Source organism: Cervus canadensis, chromosome 3, assembly GCF_019320065.1.
Source record: "Cervus canadensis isolate Bull #8, Minnesota chromosome 3, ASM1932006v1, whole genome shotgun sequence".
Taxonomy (NCBI): Eukaryota; Metazoa; Chordata; class Mammalia; order Artiodactyla; family Cervidae; genus Cervus; species Cervus canadensis.
The window spans coordinates 53,303,061-53,318,859 of NC_057388.1; the positions used below are offsets into that span (position 1 = coordinate 53,303,061).

General features: G+C 40.4%; 1 protein-coding gene across 3 annotated transcripts in view; it reads left to right on the forward strand.

Moving 5' to 3' along the window:
• Positions 1-15,799, forward strand: part of DOCK4 (dedicator of cytokinesis 4) — a 471,517-nt gene that overhangs the window by 360,976 nt on the left and 94,742 nt on the right. For all 3 annotated transcript variants that reach the window (XM_043463173.1, XM_043463171.1, XM_043463172.1), the window contains exon 27: positions 14,349-14,443. In XM_043463173.1, coding sequence (XP_043319108.1) covers positions 14,349-14,443 — 95 coding nt within the window. The remainder of the gene's footprint in view (positions 1-14,348; positions 14,444-15,799) is intronic.

Genomic DNA, 15,799 nt, shown 5'->3' on the forward strand with positions numbered 1-15,799 from the left:
GAATGTTTCATGTGACTTTTCCTTTGGTCAGCCATATACTTTTTCAAAAGACATATGTCCCTCTTCAAAATAGTGGGGCCTAAAAACAAAACAAAACTGGACTTTCAGGTCAGGAAAATGATTTAATGAGGATACTTTATCTATCCTTCGGGAAGTACAGATTGAGAGGCATACCAAGTGCTATCAGTGTTGTTATGTAACCAGCGACAAAAAGGCCACTTCCTGCTGGGGGTGGGATCAAACAGGTTAACGGGCAGTGACATAGGCAGAGGAAGTGGTGAAGACACAGTTAACACGCAGTGCCTCGGAGCATCTAGGAATTGCAGCCAGCCCAAACTCAAGGGTAGAGGAAACCTTGCCAAAGGAAGTCTTGGCTGAAAACTGAGTAGGAGTGTGCTGGCCCTGTTTGGCTAAGACATTCGGCTCTCTCAACTATGTTGTTGCTCAGTCTCGAAGCTGTGTCTGACTCTTTGTGACCCAGCGGGCTGCAGCACGCCAGGTTCCTCTGTCCTTCACTCTCTCCCGGAGTTTGCTCAGATTCATGTCCATTGAGTTGGTGATGCCTATCTCAACATCTCATCCGCTGCCACCCGCTTCTTTCAGCTGTAATGTCACCCAGATATCCTGATACACCACATCTGCCATTCTACCATTATAATAGTTACTAGAATCTGGAATCTTTTTGCTTGTTTATATATATCCCAACTCCTAGCTATTAGGTTATATAAGCTTCTTGACATCTGAAACTATTGCTGGGTCACTGCTATATCCTCAAGCCCAGAGCTTGCCTAACACATTGTCGGTATTCAGGCAACATCTGTGAATGGACTGACTGTAGAGTTTAGAAGAGAGTTGTAAAACATAAGCCTCTCTGAAAATATATATATGTATATATAGATTTTATTATGAAGACATTGGAAAACTGTGGAGGGTTTTAAGAAGGGACAGACATGATCACATTTGTATTAAGAAAGACCTATCTGGATGCACTATGGAATTATTGCATATTTGGTAAATTTGATGAGCATTTTCAATGCATTGGTAAGAGTGGGAAGCCAAGGTGTCATAGACTGAAGGATTAAAAAAGAAAAAGATGTAGTGGATGTAAACTGTGTTTCAAGAAGAGGAGTACAAGGTGTCTACTGAAGGAGAACTTGAGCTATTAGAGGAATATTTATCATGGAGAAAGCTTAAACATATTGAATTGTTAATAATCAGAGCTGGTAGAAAGGGAGACACTAAAAATAAAAAGGTGCTAACTCACCGGGGAAAGTCCCTAAGAAAGCAGCTGGAGGGATCTAATTAATCTTACGCCTTGCCCAGTGTAAGACTGGAAGGGAAATAACTGGAGTGAAGGCAGGCTGGAGGGCATTTATCTTATGAAAGGCTAATTAGTCATCTGGTTTTCATTTGTACTTAAAAAATGCAGATGCCACCTTTTAGCATATGTTTTTCATGTTCTCAGTTTTCTTCAAAGTCAGATATCTGTATTCATGCTACTGAAACCTATGTTACAAGACTTTCCAAAGATGATTGCAGTGGTCCACAGTCCCTTAACTAGAGTCCTCATACCACATGTATTTCAGAAATCAGAATGTTTGCTATTCCAGAAAGACAGTGTAGCACATATACTGTGTAGTAACATCTATAGCATCTCCAGGAGATGCTATAGCAACTATAGTTTGATGCTATAGCAACTACATCTATAGCAACTACAGTTTGACCCTTGAACAGTGTGCAATTAAAAATCCACAGGGAACTTATGGTCAGTCCTCTGTATATGTGGTTCCTCCCTATCCCAGTTTCCTCTGTATCTGTAGCTCCACATACATGGATTCAACCAGCTACGATTGTGCAGTATTGGGGTATTTACTACTGAAAAGCTGAAGCTACAATACTTTGGCCACCTGATGCAAAGAACTGACTCATTTGAAAAGGCCCTGATGCTGGGAAAGACTGAAGGCGGGAGGAGAAGGGGACAACAGAGGATGAGATGGTTGGATAGCATCACCGACTCAATGGATATGAGTTTGAGCAAGCTCTGGAAGTTGGTGATGGACAGGGAAGCCTGGTGTGCTGCAGTCCATGGGGTTGCAAAGAGTCAGACATGACTGAGCGACTGAACTGAACTGAATTGAATTGAACTATTGAAAAAAATCTGTTTAAGTGAATCTGCACAGCCCAAACCCATATTGTCAAGGGTCCACTGAATAATCAAACACTCAGTTTTTCTGCAGCTAAACAAAATATTCACTCTAGGTGGGATATATAAAGACCTTCTAAGTAGTTTGGTTTTGCTGCCAAATGGATCCTCAAACCAAAAGTCTTAAGAGGACTGTGGGCTTTGGTATTCTCATAAAGGAACTGAGATCCTCAAAAAGCAAACATTTAGTCTCATGGAGCTGAATTTTATGGAAACCTGAACAAACTTTTTGACCAACTCAGTACATATGCAGCACTGTTCTAAGAGGTTGGTTAGCATTGACTCATTTAATCCTGAAAAGAACCCCATGAGGTAGGCACTATTATCATTTTATTGTGTCAGTCGCTTGACTCAATAAATATTTGTTGAGTACCTTGACTAGATGTCTGGGATATCAAGACTAATAAAACAGTCTCTATTAATGCCTTTATGTTATTAGGGCATCTAAATCACTCAGTTATAAATGTGTGTGATCTGTATTGATATAAACAACAGTTATGATGGCTAACAGTTATGGGTGAAGGTGAAGTCACTAAGTCATGTCTGACTCTTTGCGACCCCACGGACTGTAGCCTACCAGGCTCTTCCATCCATAGGATTTTCCAGGCAAGAGTACTGGAGTGGGTTGCCATTTCCTTCTCCAACAGTTATAGAGTCCCTCCTTACTCTCACCCTCATAGCCATGAACCAGATACAGTGCTAAACTTTTCTACAGTGTCTCATTTCATCACCCCCTGCAGTGAAGATTGATACTATTTCATTCCCAAGTAACTGAGAGGGCTAGGAATTCTTTTAATGTCTCAGCTCTTGGCTTAGTCAGCAAAACCCAACTTTCCCCCATACGTTCATAACCCAAAATCTTTGATCTAAAATTGTATAACCTTTTCCTTTATTACCTCTTTATAAGAAATGAGCTATTCTAGTCATGATTGGAGGTGTCTGAAAATACCAAAGTAGCAGAGGGAGAGTTTGGGGAGTTTTTTTTGCTTAGGTTAGAAATTGAATAAATAAGGAGTATCAGGTAAGGAAAGATAAAGCTTCATTGTTGTTGTTGTTTAGTCTCTAAGTCATGTCCAACCCTTTGTGACCCCGTAAACTGCGGCATGTGAGGCTTCTCTGTCCATCATTATCTCCCTGAGTTTGCTAAAACTCATGTCTGTTGAGTCAATGATGCCACCCAACCACCTTATCCTCTGTTGCCCCTTTCTCCTCTTGCCCTCAATTTTTCCCAGCATCAGGGTATTTTCCAGTGAGTCTGCTCTTCACATCAGGTGGCCAAAGTATTGGAGCTTCAGCATCAGTCCTTCCAATGAATCTTCAGGACTGATCTCCTTTAGGATGGATGGTTGGACTTCCTTGCAGTCCAAGGGACTCTCAAGAGTCTTCTCCAACACCACAGTTCAAAAGCATCAATTCAGCACTCAGCTTTCTTAATGGCCCAACTCTCACATCCATACATGACTAATGGAAAACCATAGCTTTGACTAGACGGACCTTTGTCAACAAAGTGATCTCTCTGCTAACTTTCTAGAGTGATTAGTGAAAAATCATAGCTGATCCTGGAATTAGACACTGAAAATCCCAATAAGCCTACCAGTTTAAAGTAATAAAGCATACATCCTCTTTTCCTTCACACATATGTATTCTAATTCCCAGAGGTAACTACTGTTAACACATCAGGGTGTATCTTCATAGACTGTTTTCTTTGCTGCATCCGCATGCCTATGGATCATATTATTCATATGGGTTGCACTTCTTTTCACACAATAATGTATCATGGACATTATATGGCCCACTGCATCATTCATTTTTCTGAATCTCATTACATAATGTTCCAAACTTAATCATTCCCCTTTTGGTGAGCATTCAGTATGTTTATGACTTTTTCCATTAGAAAGGATACATGGGGATGTAAATTGGAAAGCTATTGCAGAGAACAGTATAGAGATTCCTTACAAAACTAAAAATAGAGCTACTATATTGTCCTGTAATCTTAATCCTGGCCATATATCTAGACAAAATTCTAAATTGAAAAGCTACATGCACTCCAATTTCATAGCTACACAATTTACAATAGTCAAGATATGAAAGCAACCTAAATGTCTATCAATGGAGGAATGCATAAAGTTGTGGTATGTATATACAATTCACACCTGAAACTAACACAACATTGTAAATTAACTATACTTCAATAAAAATATTTAAAAAATGAAATAACTACCTTCTATCAAAAAAATATACATATTAATATAAAGAAGGGATCCTGCCATGTACATCTTAATGTCAATACATAGATCTCCATGGACTTGTGCCCTTATTGCTGTAGAATGAATTTCTGGAATTTGAACTGTTGGATCATGGGATATACACATTCTAAATCTTATTTGGTGCTGACAAATTATATACTGAGATTTTCAAATTACTGTTTTGGTTGTTCTTTTTTTTTTCCTTCTTATCAATTCAAAGAGAGATTTGGCCTAGCAGTTCCCCATGAGTCTCTAAATCAAAATGATTGTTGAAAGTATGTAGTTCTCAAGTATCTGCTAAGCCTCGAGTGTTTGAATTCCATTCTTGCTTGGAAACCTGGGGTGTCTCCAGGGTTACTATTGGAGTCGCTTCTAGCGTGGTGCACAGTAGGCTGTTTCTCCTTGGTCTTCAGGTCCTTGTGTGTGAGGCACAGAGTCAGCTGAAGTGAGGAGGAGCGCGGCCCTCCGTGCTAGTCCTCTGGATTGTTGCCTTCCTTCTCTAGAACCTGCCATTATTTTAGAAATGAACAAAAGCGAAAACTAAGCAGTGATTAGAGTTTCTTTCCTTCTTCTGTAGTCAGTAATGTTTTATTACAACTGACCCTTTATAATACACCCACCTTCTACTGTGGGCTAAAGTTTTGTCCATATCCCTGACATTTTATGTATATAGAGAGCAGTAAAACTCCTGTTTTTTGTTGATTATGACTTTTCATATAGAGCTGTGAGGATCTTGCCCTCAGCTTGAGAGTATACATGTTCTGAAAGTTAGATACAGCACTATTATTACCTTTCATTGTCTCCCTTATATTAGCCCACTAGCTTGCAACAGTCATATCTGATCAAGTCTCAAGCCATCTGTAAAATCTGAGGCCTTAACATTGTCTACAGGACAAAACCCAGTCTCTTCATCGTCTTCCTTATCCTCAATCTTCCTTCCATCCTCATTGTCCTCCATCCCTTTCCAAACACCTCTCATTCCTGTCACTTAAGATTACTGTGATTACTTGTATATTCCTCACAAACTATAGATAATTTTAAATTCCTGTTTCACCTCCTGCTTTAAATCTGGCTCAGGAGTCACTTTTTAGAACATTTTATTTTACAGTGTGTTGGGTCTTCCTTGCTGTGTGGGCTTTTTCTCTAGTTGCAGTGAACGGGGGCTCCTCTCCAGCTGTGGTGTGTGGGCTTTTCATCGCAGTGGCGTCTCTTGTTGTGGTGTCAGCAGCTGTAGCTCCCGGGTTCTAGAGCATGGGCTGAACAGTTGTGGGGCATGGGCTTAGGTGCTCTGTAGCATGTGGGATCTTCCTGAATCAGGGATCAAACCCACGTCTCCTGCATTGGCAGGTGGATTCTTTACCACTGAGCCACAGGGAAGCCCCAGATGTCACTTTTTAAAAATGAAGCCTTTACAGACCACAGTCCCTCTCTGTGAGAACATGTGCATGTTTTCTTGTATTCTTGATGACTATGAGCTCTCTGAGAGTAAGGACTCTGTGTCCTAAGCATTAAATCTTTATTGAGTGACTCAACCCTCATAATAAATGTCTGATTGCTTCAGAAGCTGTCTTTTTCCATTAAGTTATTTCAACTTATAGTCTTTATTTTATTACAAAAAAAAAAAATTCTATAGTTCTTGAAGATTGAGGACCATTTGGAAGTTATTTTTGCATAATCTACTTAGTAAATTGTAAGGGTATAAATATAAATTTCAATGTGATAATTTTGATTAACACTCTTTAACTGAGTTCAGACCCTGAATCAACGGTGTCACATATTTGAAATTTGTGGCAGATTTTTAAAATAATATTTGACTATAGCCTGAATCATGTTGTTATTGTTGAGGCGCTGAGCTGTGTCTATGTTAGCCCACGGACTGCAGTGCACCAGGCTCCCGTGTCCTTCACTGTCTTCTGGAGAGGAATTACTCAAATTCGTTTCCATCGAGCCAGTGATGCTATCTAACCATCTTATACTCTGCCACCCTTTTCTCCTTTTGCCTTCAGTCTTTCCCAGCATCAGGATCTTTTCCAATGAGTCAGCTCTTTGCAAGAGGTGGCATTGGAGCTTCAGCATCAGTCCTTCCAATGAATATTCAGGGTTGGTTTCCTTTAGGATTGACTGGTTTGATCTCCTAGCTGTCCAAGGGACTCTCAAGAGTCTTCTCCAGAACCACATTTCGAAAGCATCAGTTCTTCAGTGCTCAGCCTTCTTTATGGTCCAACTCCCCCAGATTTCTTAACTCAGGTTTCCTGATCTCCAAAGGTCTCCTTCTGTGTCTCACCAATTCTGTTTCATATACAGCTGATTTCTATCTTGTGTTGTTCTGATACCATAATATATTTAAACACAAAACATTGTGTTGTATATTGTAGTCAGAAAATCTCTGTGAAAGAGGAGTGTGATCTTCTTACATGTATGTATAAAGTCCCTCAGTGTCTCTGCATTGTCCTCAGGATGAATTTCCAAACTGCTTACCAGGGAAAAGGTAGGAGATTCATTTGTCTCTTTTCTGTTTGTATATCCTTGGTCCATATTTATTGCTATCTTCCTGTTTATCTATCTATCCATCTTTTATGTATCCCTACCCACCTACCATTATATCTACTACTGTGGGCAAGAATCCCTTAGAAGAAATGGAGTCACCATCATAGTCCACAAAAGAGCCCAAAATGCAGTACTTGGATGCAGTCTCAGAAATGACAGAATGATCTCTGTTTGTTTCCAAGACAAGCCATTCAATAACACAGTAATCCAAGTCTATGCCCTGACCAATAATGCTGAAGAAGCTGAAGTTGAACGGTTCTATGAAGACCTACAAGACCTTCTAGAACTAACACCCCAAAAATATGTCCTTTTCATTATAGGGGACTTGTATGCAAAAGTAGGAAGTCAGGAAATATCTGGAGTAACAGACTAATTTGGTCTTGGAGTACAGAATGAAGCAGGGCAAAGGCTAACAGAGTTTTGCCAAGAGAACGCACTGGTCATAGCAAACACCCTCTTCCAACAACACAAGAGAAGACTCTACACATGGACATCATCAGATGATCAATACTGAAATCAGATTGATTGTATTCTTTGCAGCCAAAGATGGAGAAGCTCTATACAGTCAGCAAAAACAAGGCTGGGAGCTGACTGTGGCTCAGATCATGAACTCCTTATTGCCAAATTCAGACTTAAATTGAAGAAAGTAGTGAAAACCACCAGACCATTCAGGTATGACCTAAATCAAATCCCTTATGATTATACAGTGGAAGTGACAAGTAGATTCATTCAAGGGATTAGATCCAATAGAAAGAGTGCCTGAAGAAGTATGGATGGAGAAGGTTCGGAACATTGTACAGGAGGTAGGGATCAAGACGATCCCCAAGAAAAAGAAATGCAAAAAAGGCAAAATGATTGTCTGAGGAGGGCTTACAAACAGCTATGAAAAGAAGAGAAGCAAAAGGCAAAGGAGAAAAGGAAAGATATACCCATTTGATTGCAGAGTTCCAAAGAATAGCAAGGAGAGATAAGAAAGCCCTCCTCAGTAATCAATGCAAAGAAATAGAGGAAAACAATAGAATGGGAAAGACTAGAGATCTCTTCAAGAAAATTAGGGATACCAAGGGAAATTTTCATGCAAAGATGGGCTCAATAAAGGATGGAAATGGTATGGACCTAACAGAAGCAGAATATATTAAGAAGCGGTGGCAAGAATAAAGAGAAGAATATACAAAAAAGGTCTTCAGGACCCAGATAAATCATGATGGTGTGATCACTCACCTATAGCCAGACATCCTGGAATGCAAAGTCAAGTGGGTCTTAGGAAGCATCGCTCCAGAAAAAGTTGTACGACTCTTTTCTTATAGGTGATGGAATTCCAATTGAGCCATCTCAAATCCTAAAAGATGATGCTGTGAAAGTACCGCACTCAATATGCCAGCAAATTTGGAAAACTCAGCAGTGGCCACATGACTGGAAAAGGTCAGTTTTCTTTCCAATCCCAAAGAAAGGTAATGCCAAAGAATGTTCAAACTACCACACAGTTGCACTCATCTCACATGCTAGCAAAGTAATGCTCAAAATTTTCCAAGCCAGACTTCAACAGTATGTGAACCATGAACTTCCAGATGTTCAAGCTGGATTTAAAAAAGGCAGATGAAGCAGAGATCAAATTGCCAACAACCATTGTATCATTGAAAAAGCACAAGAGTTTCAGAAAACCATCTACTTCTGCTTTATTGACTATGCCAAAGCCTTTGACTGTGTGGATCACAACAAACTGTGGAAAATTCTTTGAGAGATGGGACTATCAGATCACCTGACCTGCCTCCTGAGAAATCTGTATGCAGGTCAAGAAGCAACAGTTAGAACTGGACATGGAACAACAGACTCGTTCCAAATTGGAAAAGGAGTACGTCAAGGCTGTATATTGTCATCCTGCTTATTTAACTTATATGCAGAGTACATCATGAGAAACACTGGGCTGAAAGAAATGCAAGCTGGAATCAAGATTGCCGGGAGAAAGATGATGACACCACCTCTATGGCAGAAAGCGAAGAACTATAGAGCCTCATGATGAAAGTGAAAGAGGAGAGTGAAAAAGTTGGCTTAAATCTCCACATTCAGAAAACTAAGATCATGGCACCTGGCCCCATCACTTCATAGCAGATAGATGGGAAAACAGTGGAAAGAGTGACAGATTTTATTTTTGGGGCTCCAGAATCACTGCAGATGGGGAACTGCAGCCATGAAATTAAAAGATGCTTGCTCCTTGGAAGAAAAGTTATGACCAACCTAGACAGCATATTAAAAAGCAGAGACATTCCTTTGCCAACAAAGGTCCATCTAATCAAAGCTATGGTTTTTCCAGTAGTCATGTATGGAAGTGAGAGTTGGACTATAAAGAAAGCTGAGCACTGAAGAATTGATGCTTTTGAACTGTGGTGTTGGTGAAGACTCTTGAGAATCCCTTGGACTGCAAGGAGATCCAACCCATCTATCCCAAAGGAAATCAGTCCTGAATATTCATTGGAAGGATTGATGGTGAAGCTGAAATTCCAGTACTTTGGCCACCTGATGCAAAGAACTGACTCATTAGAACTGACCCTGATGCTGGGAAAGATTGAAGGCAGGAGGAGAAGGGAACGACAGAGGATGAGATGGTTGGATGGCATCACCAACTCAATGGACATGAGTTTGAGTAGGCTCTGGGAGTTGGAGATGGACAGGGAAGCCTGGCGTGCTGCAGTCCATGAGGTCGCAAAGAGTCGGACATGACTGAGCAACTGAACTGAACTGACCCACCTACACACCCCATTTCTGAGTACTCCGTTTTGCAGCCTGGGTGAGCCTATGTTCTGTCTTGCCTCTGGGGCTGGGAAGTGCCCTTCCCTTGGTGTGAAATACCTGTGAAAGTGAAAGTGTTAGTCCCTCAGTCCTGTCTGACTCTTTGCGACGCCATGGACTGTAGCCCACCTAGCCCGCCAAACTCTTCCATCCATGGGATTTTCCAGGCAAGAATACTGGAGTGGGTTGCCATTTCCTTCTCCAGGGGCTCTTCCTGACCCAGGGATTGATCCCGGGTCTCCGCATTGCAGGTCTGCAATGCAGGTCAGTTGCAGTGACCTGCAGTATAGTCACTGCAATTAATGACCATATTAATTATTTTCAGTCTCTTCTAACTATAAGAGACTTTAAAGTGTTATTCACTCAGTCATGTCTGACTCTTTGAGACTCCATGGACTGTCGTCTACTATCTGAGCTATCAGGGAAGCAGTGAAATAACTGGCCCACAGATTTATCCTAGTTTGTAACACATCCTTAAACAGATGAGCACTCATCTCTCCCACAAAACTGAGTTTGAGGAAAGCAAAGGTCACATTCAGCTAACTCATCATCGTGTGGCCTATTGCAGATACTGTGTAAATATTCTTACATGAATAAAGGAAAGAATATATTTTATCCCACTAGGTGTCCCCAGTCTCTTTTACTGTGCCTAGCACATATTAAAGCATCCAATATTTATGAATGAATAAATGTTAATGATAATCTAACATCATAACGGTTACTTCTGCTTTCTTTTCTATTTGAATGTGAGACTTTTATTGTTTGTGAAGGTTTTCACCTGAACCTTCTTTGAACCTCTCGCACTGCAGAAAAGAAATGTTGCTGTGAAATAAAACTCCTCCCTATTTTTTTTAATTTGTTGCCTTATTTGAATAATAACCAGTAATGCAACTAAATACCTATGTTGTGCTATTTGAAGTTAACAAACATAAAAGAAACTGCTTCCAGGCTGCCAATTTTAAAATAATGGCATATGAAACACTTATTTTTGTGTCTATCCAAACCAGAGTATGATTGCAACAGTGTTCTTTTTTTAAATTTTAAAAAGAACCTGTTACTTATTGTTTATATGTGCAAAATAATTTCACTTATCTGTGCAGACAGTCTTGTTTAGTGAAAAGTACTTAGAATAGACAAGGAAATACCCTTGCATTTGGGGAGGGATGGGATGGTGAGCCTCACATTCAGGTCTCAGTGCTTTAAAATATTGGCACTGAGTTTGAAATGTAACCTGTCACAAGGCAGTTGACAAGAATACTTGCTGAATCCATGTAAGTACCGCAGTGGAATGTACTTGTGATACCATCTACCGAAACATTAACCTTCAGTTTAGAAATATAAAAAGTTTTGTATACTGCATGAATAGATGAGTGGCCATATTAATTATTTTTAGTCTCTTCTAACTACAAGAGACTTTAAAGTGTTAGTCACTCAGTCATGTCTGACTCTTTGAGACTCCATGGACTGTCGTCTACCAGGCTCCTCTGTCCATGGAATTCTCCAGACAAGAATACTAGAGTGGGTAGCCACTCCCTTCTCCAGAGGATCTTCCCAATTCAGGGATTGAACCTGGGTCATGCATTGCAGGCATATTTTTTACCATCTGCTGCTGCTGCTAAGCCGCTTTAGTCGTGTCTGACCATGTGCAACCCCATAGATAGCAGCCCACCAGGCTCCTCTGTCCCTGGGGTTCTCCAAGCAAAAACACTGGAGTGGGTTGCCATTTCCTTCTCTAATGCATGCATGCATGCTAAGTCGCTTCAGTTGTGTCTGACCCTGTGGGACCCCATGTCCAGCAGCCCACCAGGCTCCCCTGTCCACAGGATTATCTAGGCAAGAATACTGGAGTGGGTTGCCATATCTTTCTCCATTTTACCATCCAAGTCACCAGGAAAGCCCAAGCCCTCGCATTATAAAGCCTCAGAGCTCAACTCCAGAGAGGTTAAATAAATTATCTAGGTCATTGAGCTTGTTAATGACAGAGGCAGGATTAGAATCTAGATTTTCTGATCTCAGTATAATGTTCTTTTATTTTTCATTATAAGATTTCTACAAATGAATGTGTTTGGTTCCACAAAGGTAGATGAAGCTCAGAAAGCTACTTAAGATAGTGAGAGGTTTTCTTCAGGGAAATAAAAGTTGATGTCAGTTTGTAGGCATTGGCCCGAGGCCCCATGCTGCCACGCCTTTTATTGTGTGAGATAAATGGGAGTAGGAAAATGAGATGGTACAGAAACAGGTTGTTTGTCTCCAGTCCTACACCTGGAATAACTGCCTTTGTCCCCTGCGCTGCAAAACAGCAGTCAAAATTGCTAGCCCTGAAGATAGATATCTTGCCTCCTGTAGCCAATTTTTCAGCCATTTTTTTTCCCTCTGTGCAAGAGACATCCCTCTCTCCTATTCCCTAGTGAGGGGTGCTGCCTCCAATTTCCAATTCTGTTTACTGATTAGAGGAGAAAAGATGAAACATCACCATTTTAGAACCTACAGTGGTAAAGATTCCACCTGCCAATACAGGAGGTGCAACAAGAGACGTGGATTCGATCCCTGGGTCGGGAAGATCCACTGGAGAAGGAAATGGTAATCCACTCCAGTTTTTTTGCCTGGAAAAGTCCATGGATAGAGGAGCCTTTGGGGACAGTCCATGGGGTTACAAACAGTCAGACACGACTTAGCAACTGAGGGCACGTGTGTGCGCGTGCGCGCGCGCACACACACACACACACACACACACAAGTGCATGTGTGCTAAGCTGCTTCAGTACCGTCTGACTCCTAACGACCCTATATTCTATAGCCCACCTGAATCCTCAGTCCATGGGATTCTCCAGGCAAGAATACTGGAGTGGGCTGCCATTTCATTCTCCCAACAAAAGTACTTGTAAACTATGGAAAACAAGTGACTCCCCACCTTCAGGATTTTTCTTTAATATCTATCTAAGCAAATACCTCAAGACAGAAAACTAAAGTGAGGTATAACACTTTGAAAGGTAAATGCAAACAGTTTTTGCAAGGATTATATGTGTTCATGTCTGCAAAACTCAGAAGAATCAACAGGAAAACTGAAAAAAGATCTAGAAGTGCATTAAAAAGAGCTTCTCATAGTTTTGATATGCTAATGACCCCCTATCCCAGTGGAGGGCTAGAATGGGAGGTTTCCCAAAATTATCTGACCTGAAGGAGAATACGTTTGGGAAACTGTGGTAGTTCTGCCAACACAGGAAGGGTCTGTCTCACCATTTAAAGACAGACGACCTAGGGGGCATGTTTCCACATGGCATGGACTACACATCAGCGTATGTGTGCTGATGCCAAAGAAACTAAATTAAATCCTTGTCAAAATATTTATGAGTTTGATCAAAGCTGTTAGAATATGTAAACACACACACACACACAGCTCCCACATGTTTCTAGCTTTTTAGGATCTTTCTGTCTACTGATGATATGGGTGACAATGATAATCTTATATTCAAGTGGCTTACATGTTTAACCTAATGTGTTGTTAGGTTTGATAAATAAAACTCTTATATTTGGGGTATTTTTCTAAGCAACACAATACTACTACCTTCAGTGAAATTGTGAAATATGTTTTCCTAGCAGTAATTAAGTTACAGAACTATCTTTAAGTTTTCTAGTTAACAAATCTAAATCATAATTAGATTGAGCCAATCTCTTTTTGAGTAGGGCAAGCTCCATTTCATTCATTACCTGCGGTGTGTTAGCTTCTTGAGTTCTTGTTAAGTATAATGTGCTCCAGCAATTTGGGTCTGTTTCTTACAATGTTTTAAGAAATGGTATTTCCATGCCTGACAAAAGCTTTTTGTCAAGAGTGTTTCCAGGTGGTCAGCTTAAAGATACCATCGTCATAAATACCACTGCCCCCTAGAATGGCATCTCTGTGAAGAATACCTTGACACACTCTTGGTTTCTAAGGACTTGTCACTGGGCTCAGCTTTATACACATCCCTCTCTCTATTTATTCTGCCTAGGACCTTCAGATTCTATAAACCTGCATGCATCCCATTAATCCTGCATTTTCAGAATGCCCTTTAAGAAACATGGGTTTTTGCCTAAGATGCTTTCCAATGAGCATAGCTTTCTAAATTCTAACACCCACTTAAATGAAAGCATGATTGAACTAAAACCCTTTGCAGTTCTCTTGAACTGAAAAGTACTGAAGTTTAGGATACTATAATAGAAGAAAGAAAATACATTTCCCTGCTAATCTGTTAGTAGTTTTCTGTTTTATTTCTCAAACCTAAATGTTTAGAGCTTGTGGAGAGAAACAAAGTGTCATTTCCACCAGGCATGAGAAAGAGAAAGAAGGAGGAACGTTTGGGAAGGGTAGCAAATCAACTGGTCACTGAGAATGAGCAGGGAGATGATTTTTTCTCCTGGGTAAAGTATTGAGTATGGCTCCTTTCTCTGTAAGTGCTTTGGAAATAGTAACAATAGCTGTGTGTGTGTGTGTGTGTGTGTGTGTGTGTGTGTGTGTGTGTGTGTGTGTGTGTGTGTGTGAACAATTACAATAACTCAGTAAAATGGTCTCTTTCCTCCTTACCCAAGGATTTCCTGCTGCAGATATTTACTGTGTTCCGAATATTGATACGCCCAGAGATGTTTCCAAAGGACTGGACTGTCATGCGCTTGGTGGCTAACAAGTAAGACATTTACATTGATGATAATTGCAACTCATTGAATATGGGAAGTGGAGAATATGGTACATTCACTTTGATCTCAAATTTGAAACCTCCAAATCCTGAAGTTCTTTTTCTTTGCTTCTGAGTTAACTCGTCTCACTTGTTTTGTCTGTCTCTTTGCTTGCCTGCTTGCTTTTCCTAATCATTACTATTTGTTTTAAATAGGTAGTATGTTAACATAGTTCAAAAATCAAACTATAACAGAATATGCCTCAAGAAGTCCGTCTCCCACCTACTTTATTTACCCCTACTCCCAGCCTGCAGTAACCACTTTTATTTGTTTCTTGCATGTCCTTCCACTGTTCCTTTATGCAGAGCTTAGCAGGTAGCAGAATAAATGAACTGTCCTGCAAATCTTTCTTTTAAATAAAAATCCTAGCAATCTTTCCAAATCAATACGTAGAAAGTCCCTCATTCATTTATGGTTTCTTTTTCTTTTGTAGCTGTATAATATTCCACTGACTAGGTGTACCATAGGTTATTTAATACCAGCTTTATTTCTGGACCCTTGAGTCATTTCTGATCTTTCTTAACTCACTTTAACTCAGAGAATACATTCAGCCTCTCCCATATGCTGAGCACTGGGAATAAGATAGGACCCCTGAGTTAGACAGGTGAAGATTAAAGTTCCTTTTACATACCTGAGTGATGTGTATTTTCAGAAGGCTGAAAATAGTGTTCTGAAGGAAGTTCAGGAAGAGACACAGGCATCTGGGGAGTTACTGATGTTGACAAAATTAGCTTATATTAAGCATATTGGGGGGGAAAGTAAAATGATCTCAGGTCAATAGTTGAATGAGTAGGAACCAGGAGAGGAGAGTAAGGGGTGGTCAGAACGGCCTTCTATTCCAGGAGCTATTCCTGGAGGGCACAGCGTCATGGGTTTATCTGCTCTCACGCTTCTGGTCTCTATTATCTCAGGATGTGAAATGAAGATGAAGTGGGTTTGTTTGTTTGTTTTTAGGAAAGTGGCTTGATCTTTACCTCCACATTTATAATTTACCCTATTTCATAAGCATCCTTTCCTTCCAGCCCACATTTGCCTCCCTCTCCTTCCTCCTCTTCTCCCATCCCCAAAACCCTCATGCTCAGGTGAAGCTTGGATTCTTCAGGTATCTGTTCATGGGTCAAAAACACCATTTGTCTTCCCCAGGTACCCAAATATGATGAAGGTAAGAGCCCCAGGAAGATAGGGTTTGATGTTGATTAGATATGCCTAATGTGGCTTCTGCTGCAGTACACATTTAGAGACGAGGAGGTGTTAAAATGCCGTGTTAAAAACTTTGTGAAGTAACAAATTGTATAATATAGCATATT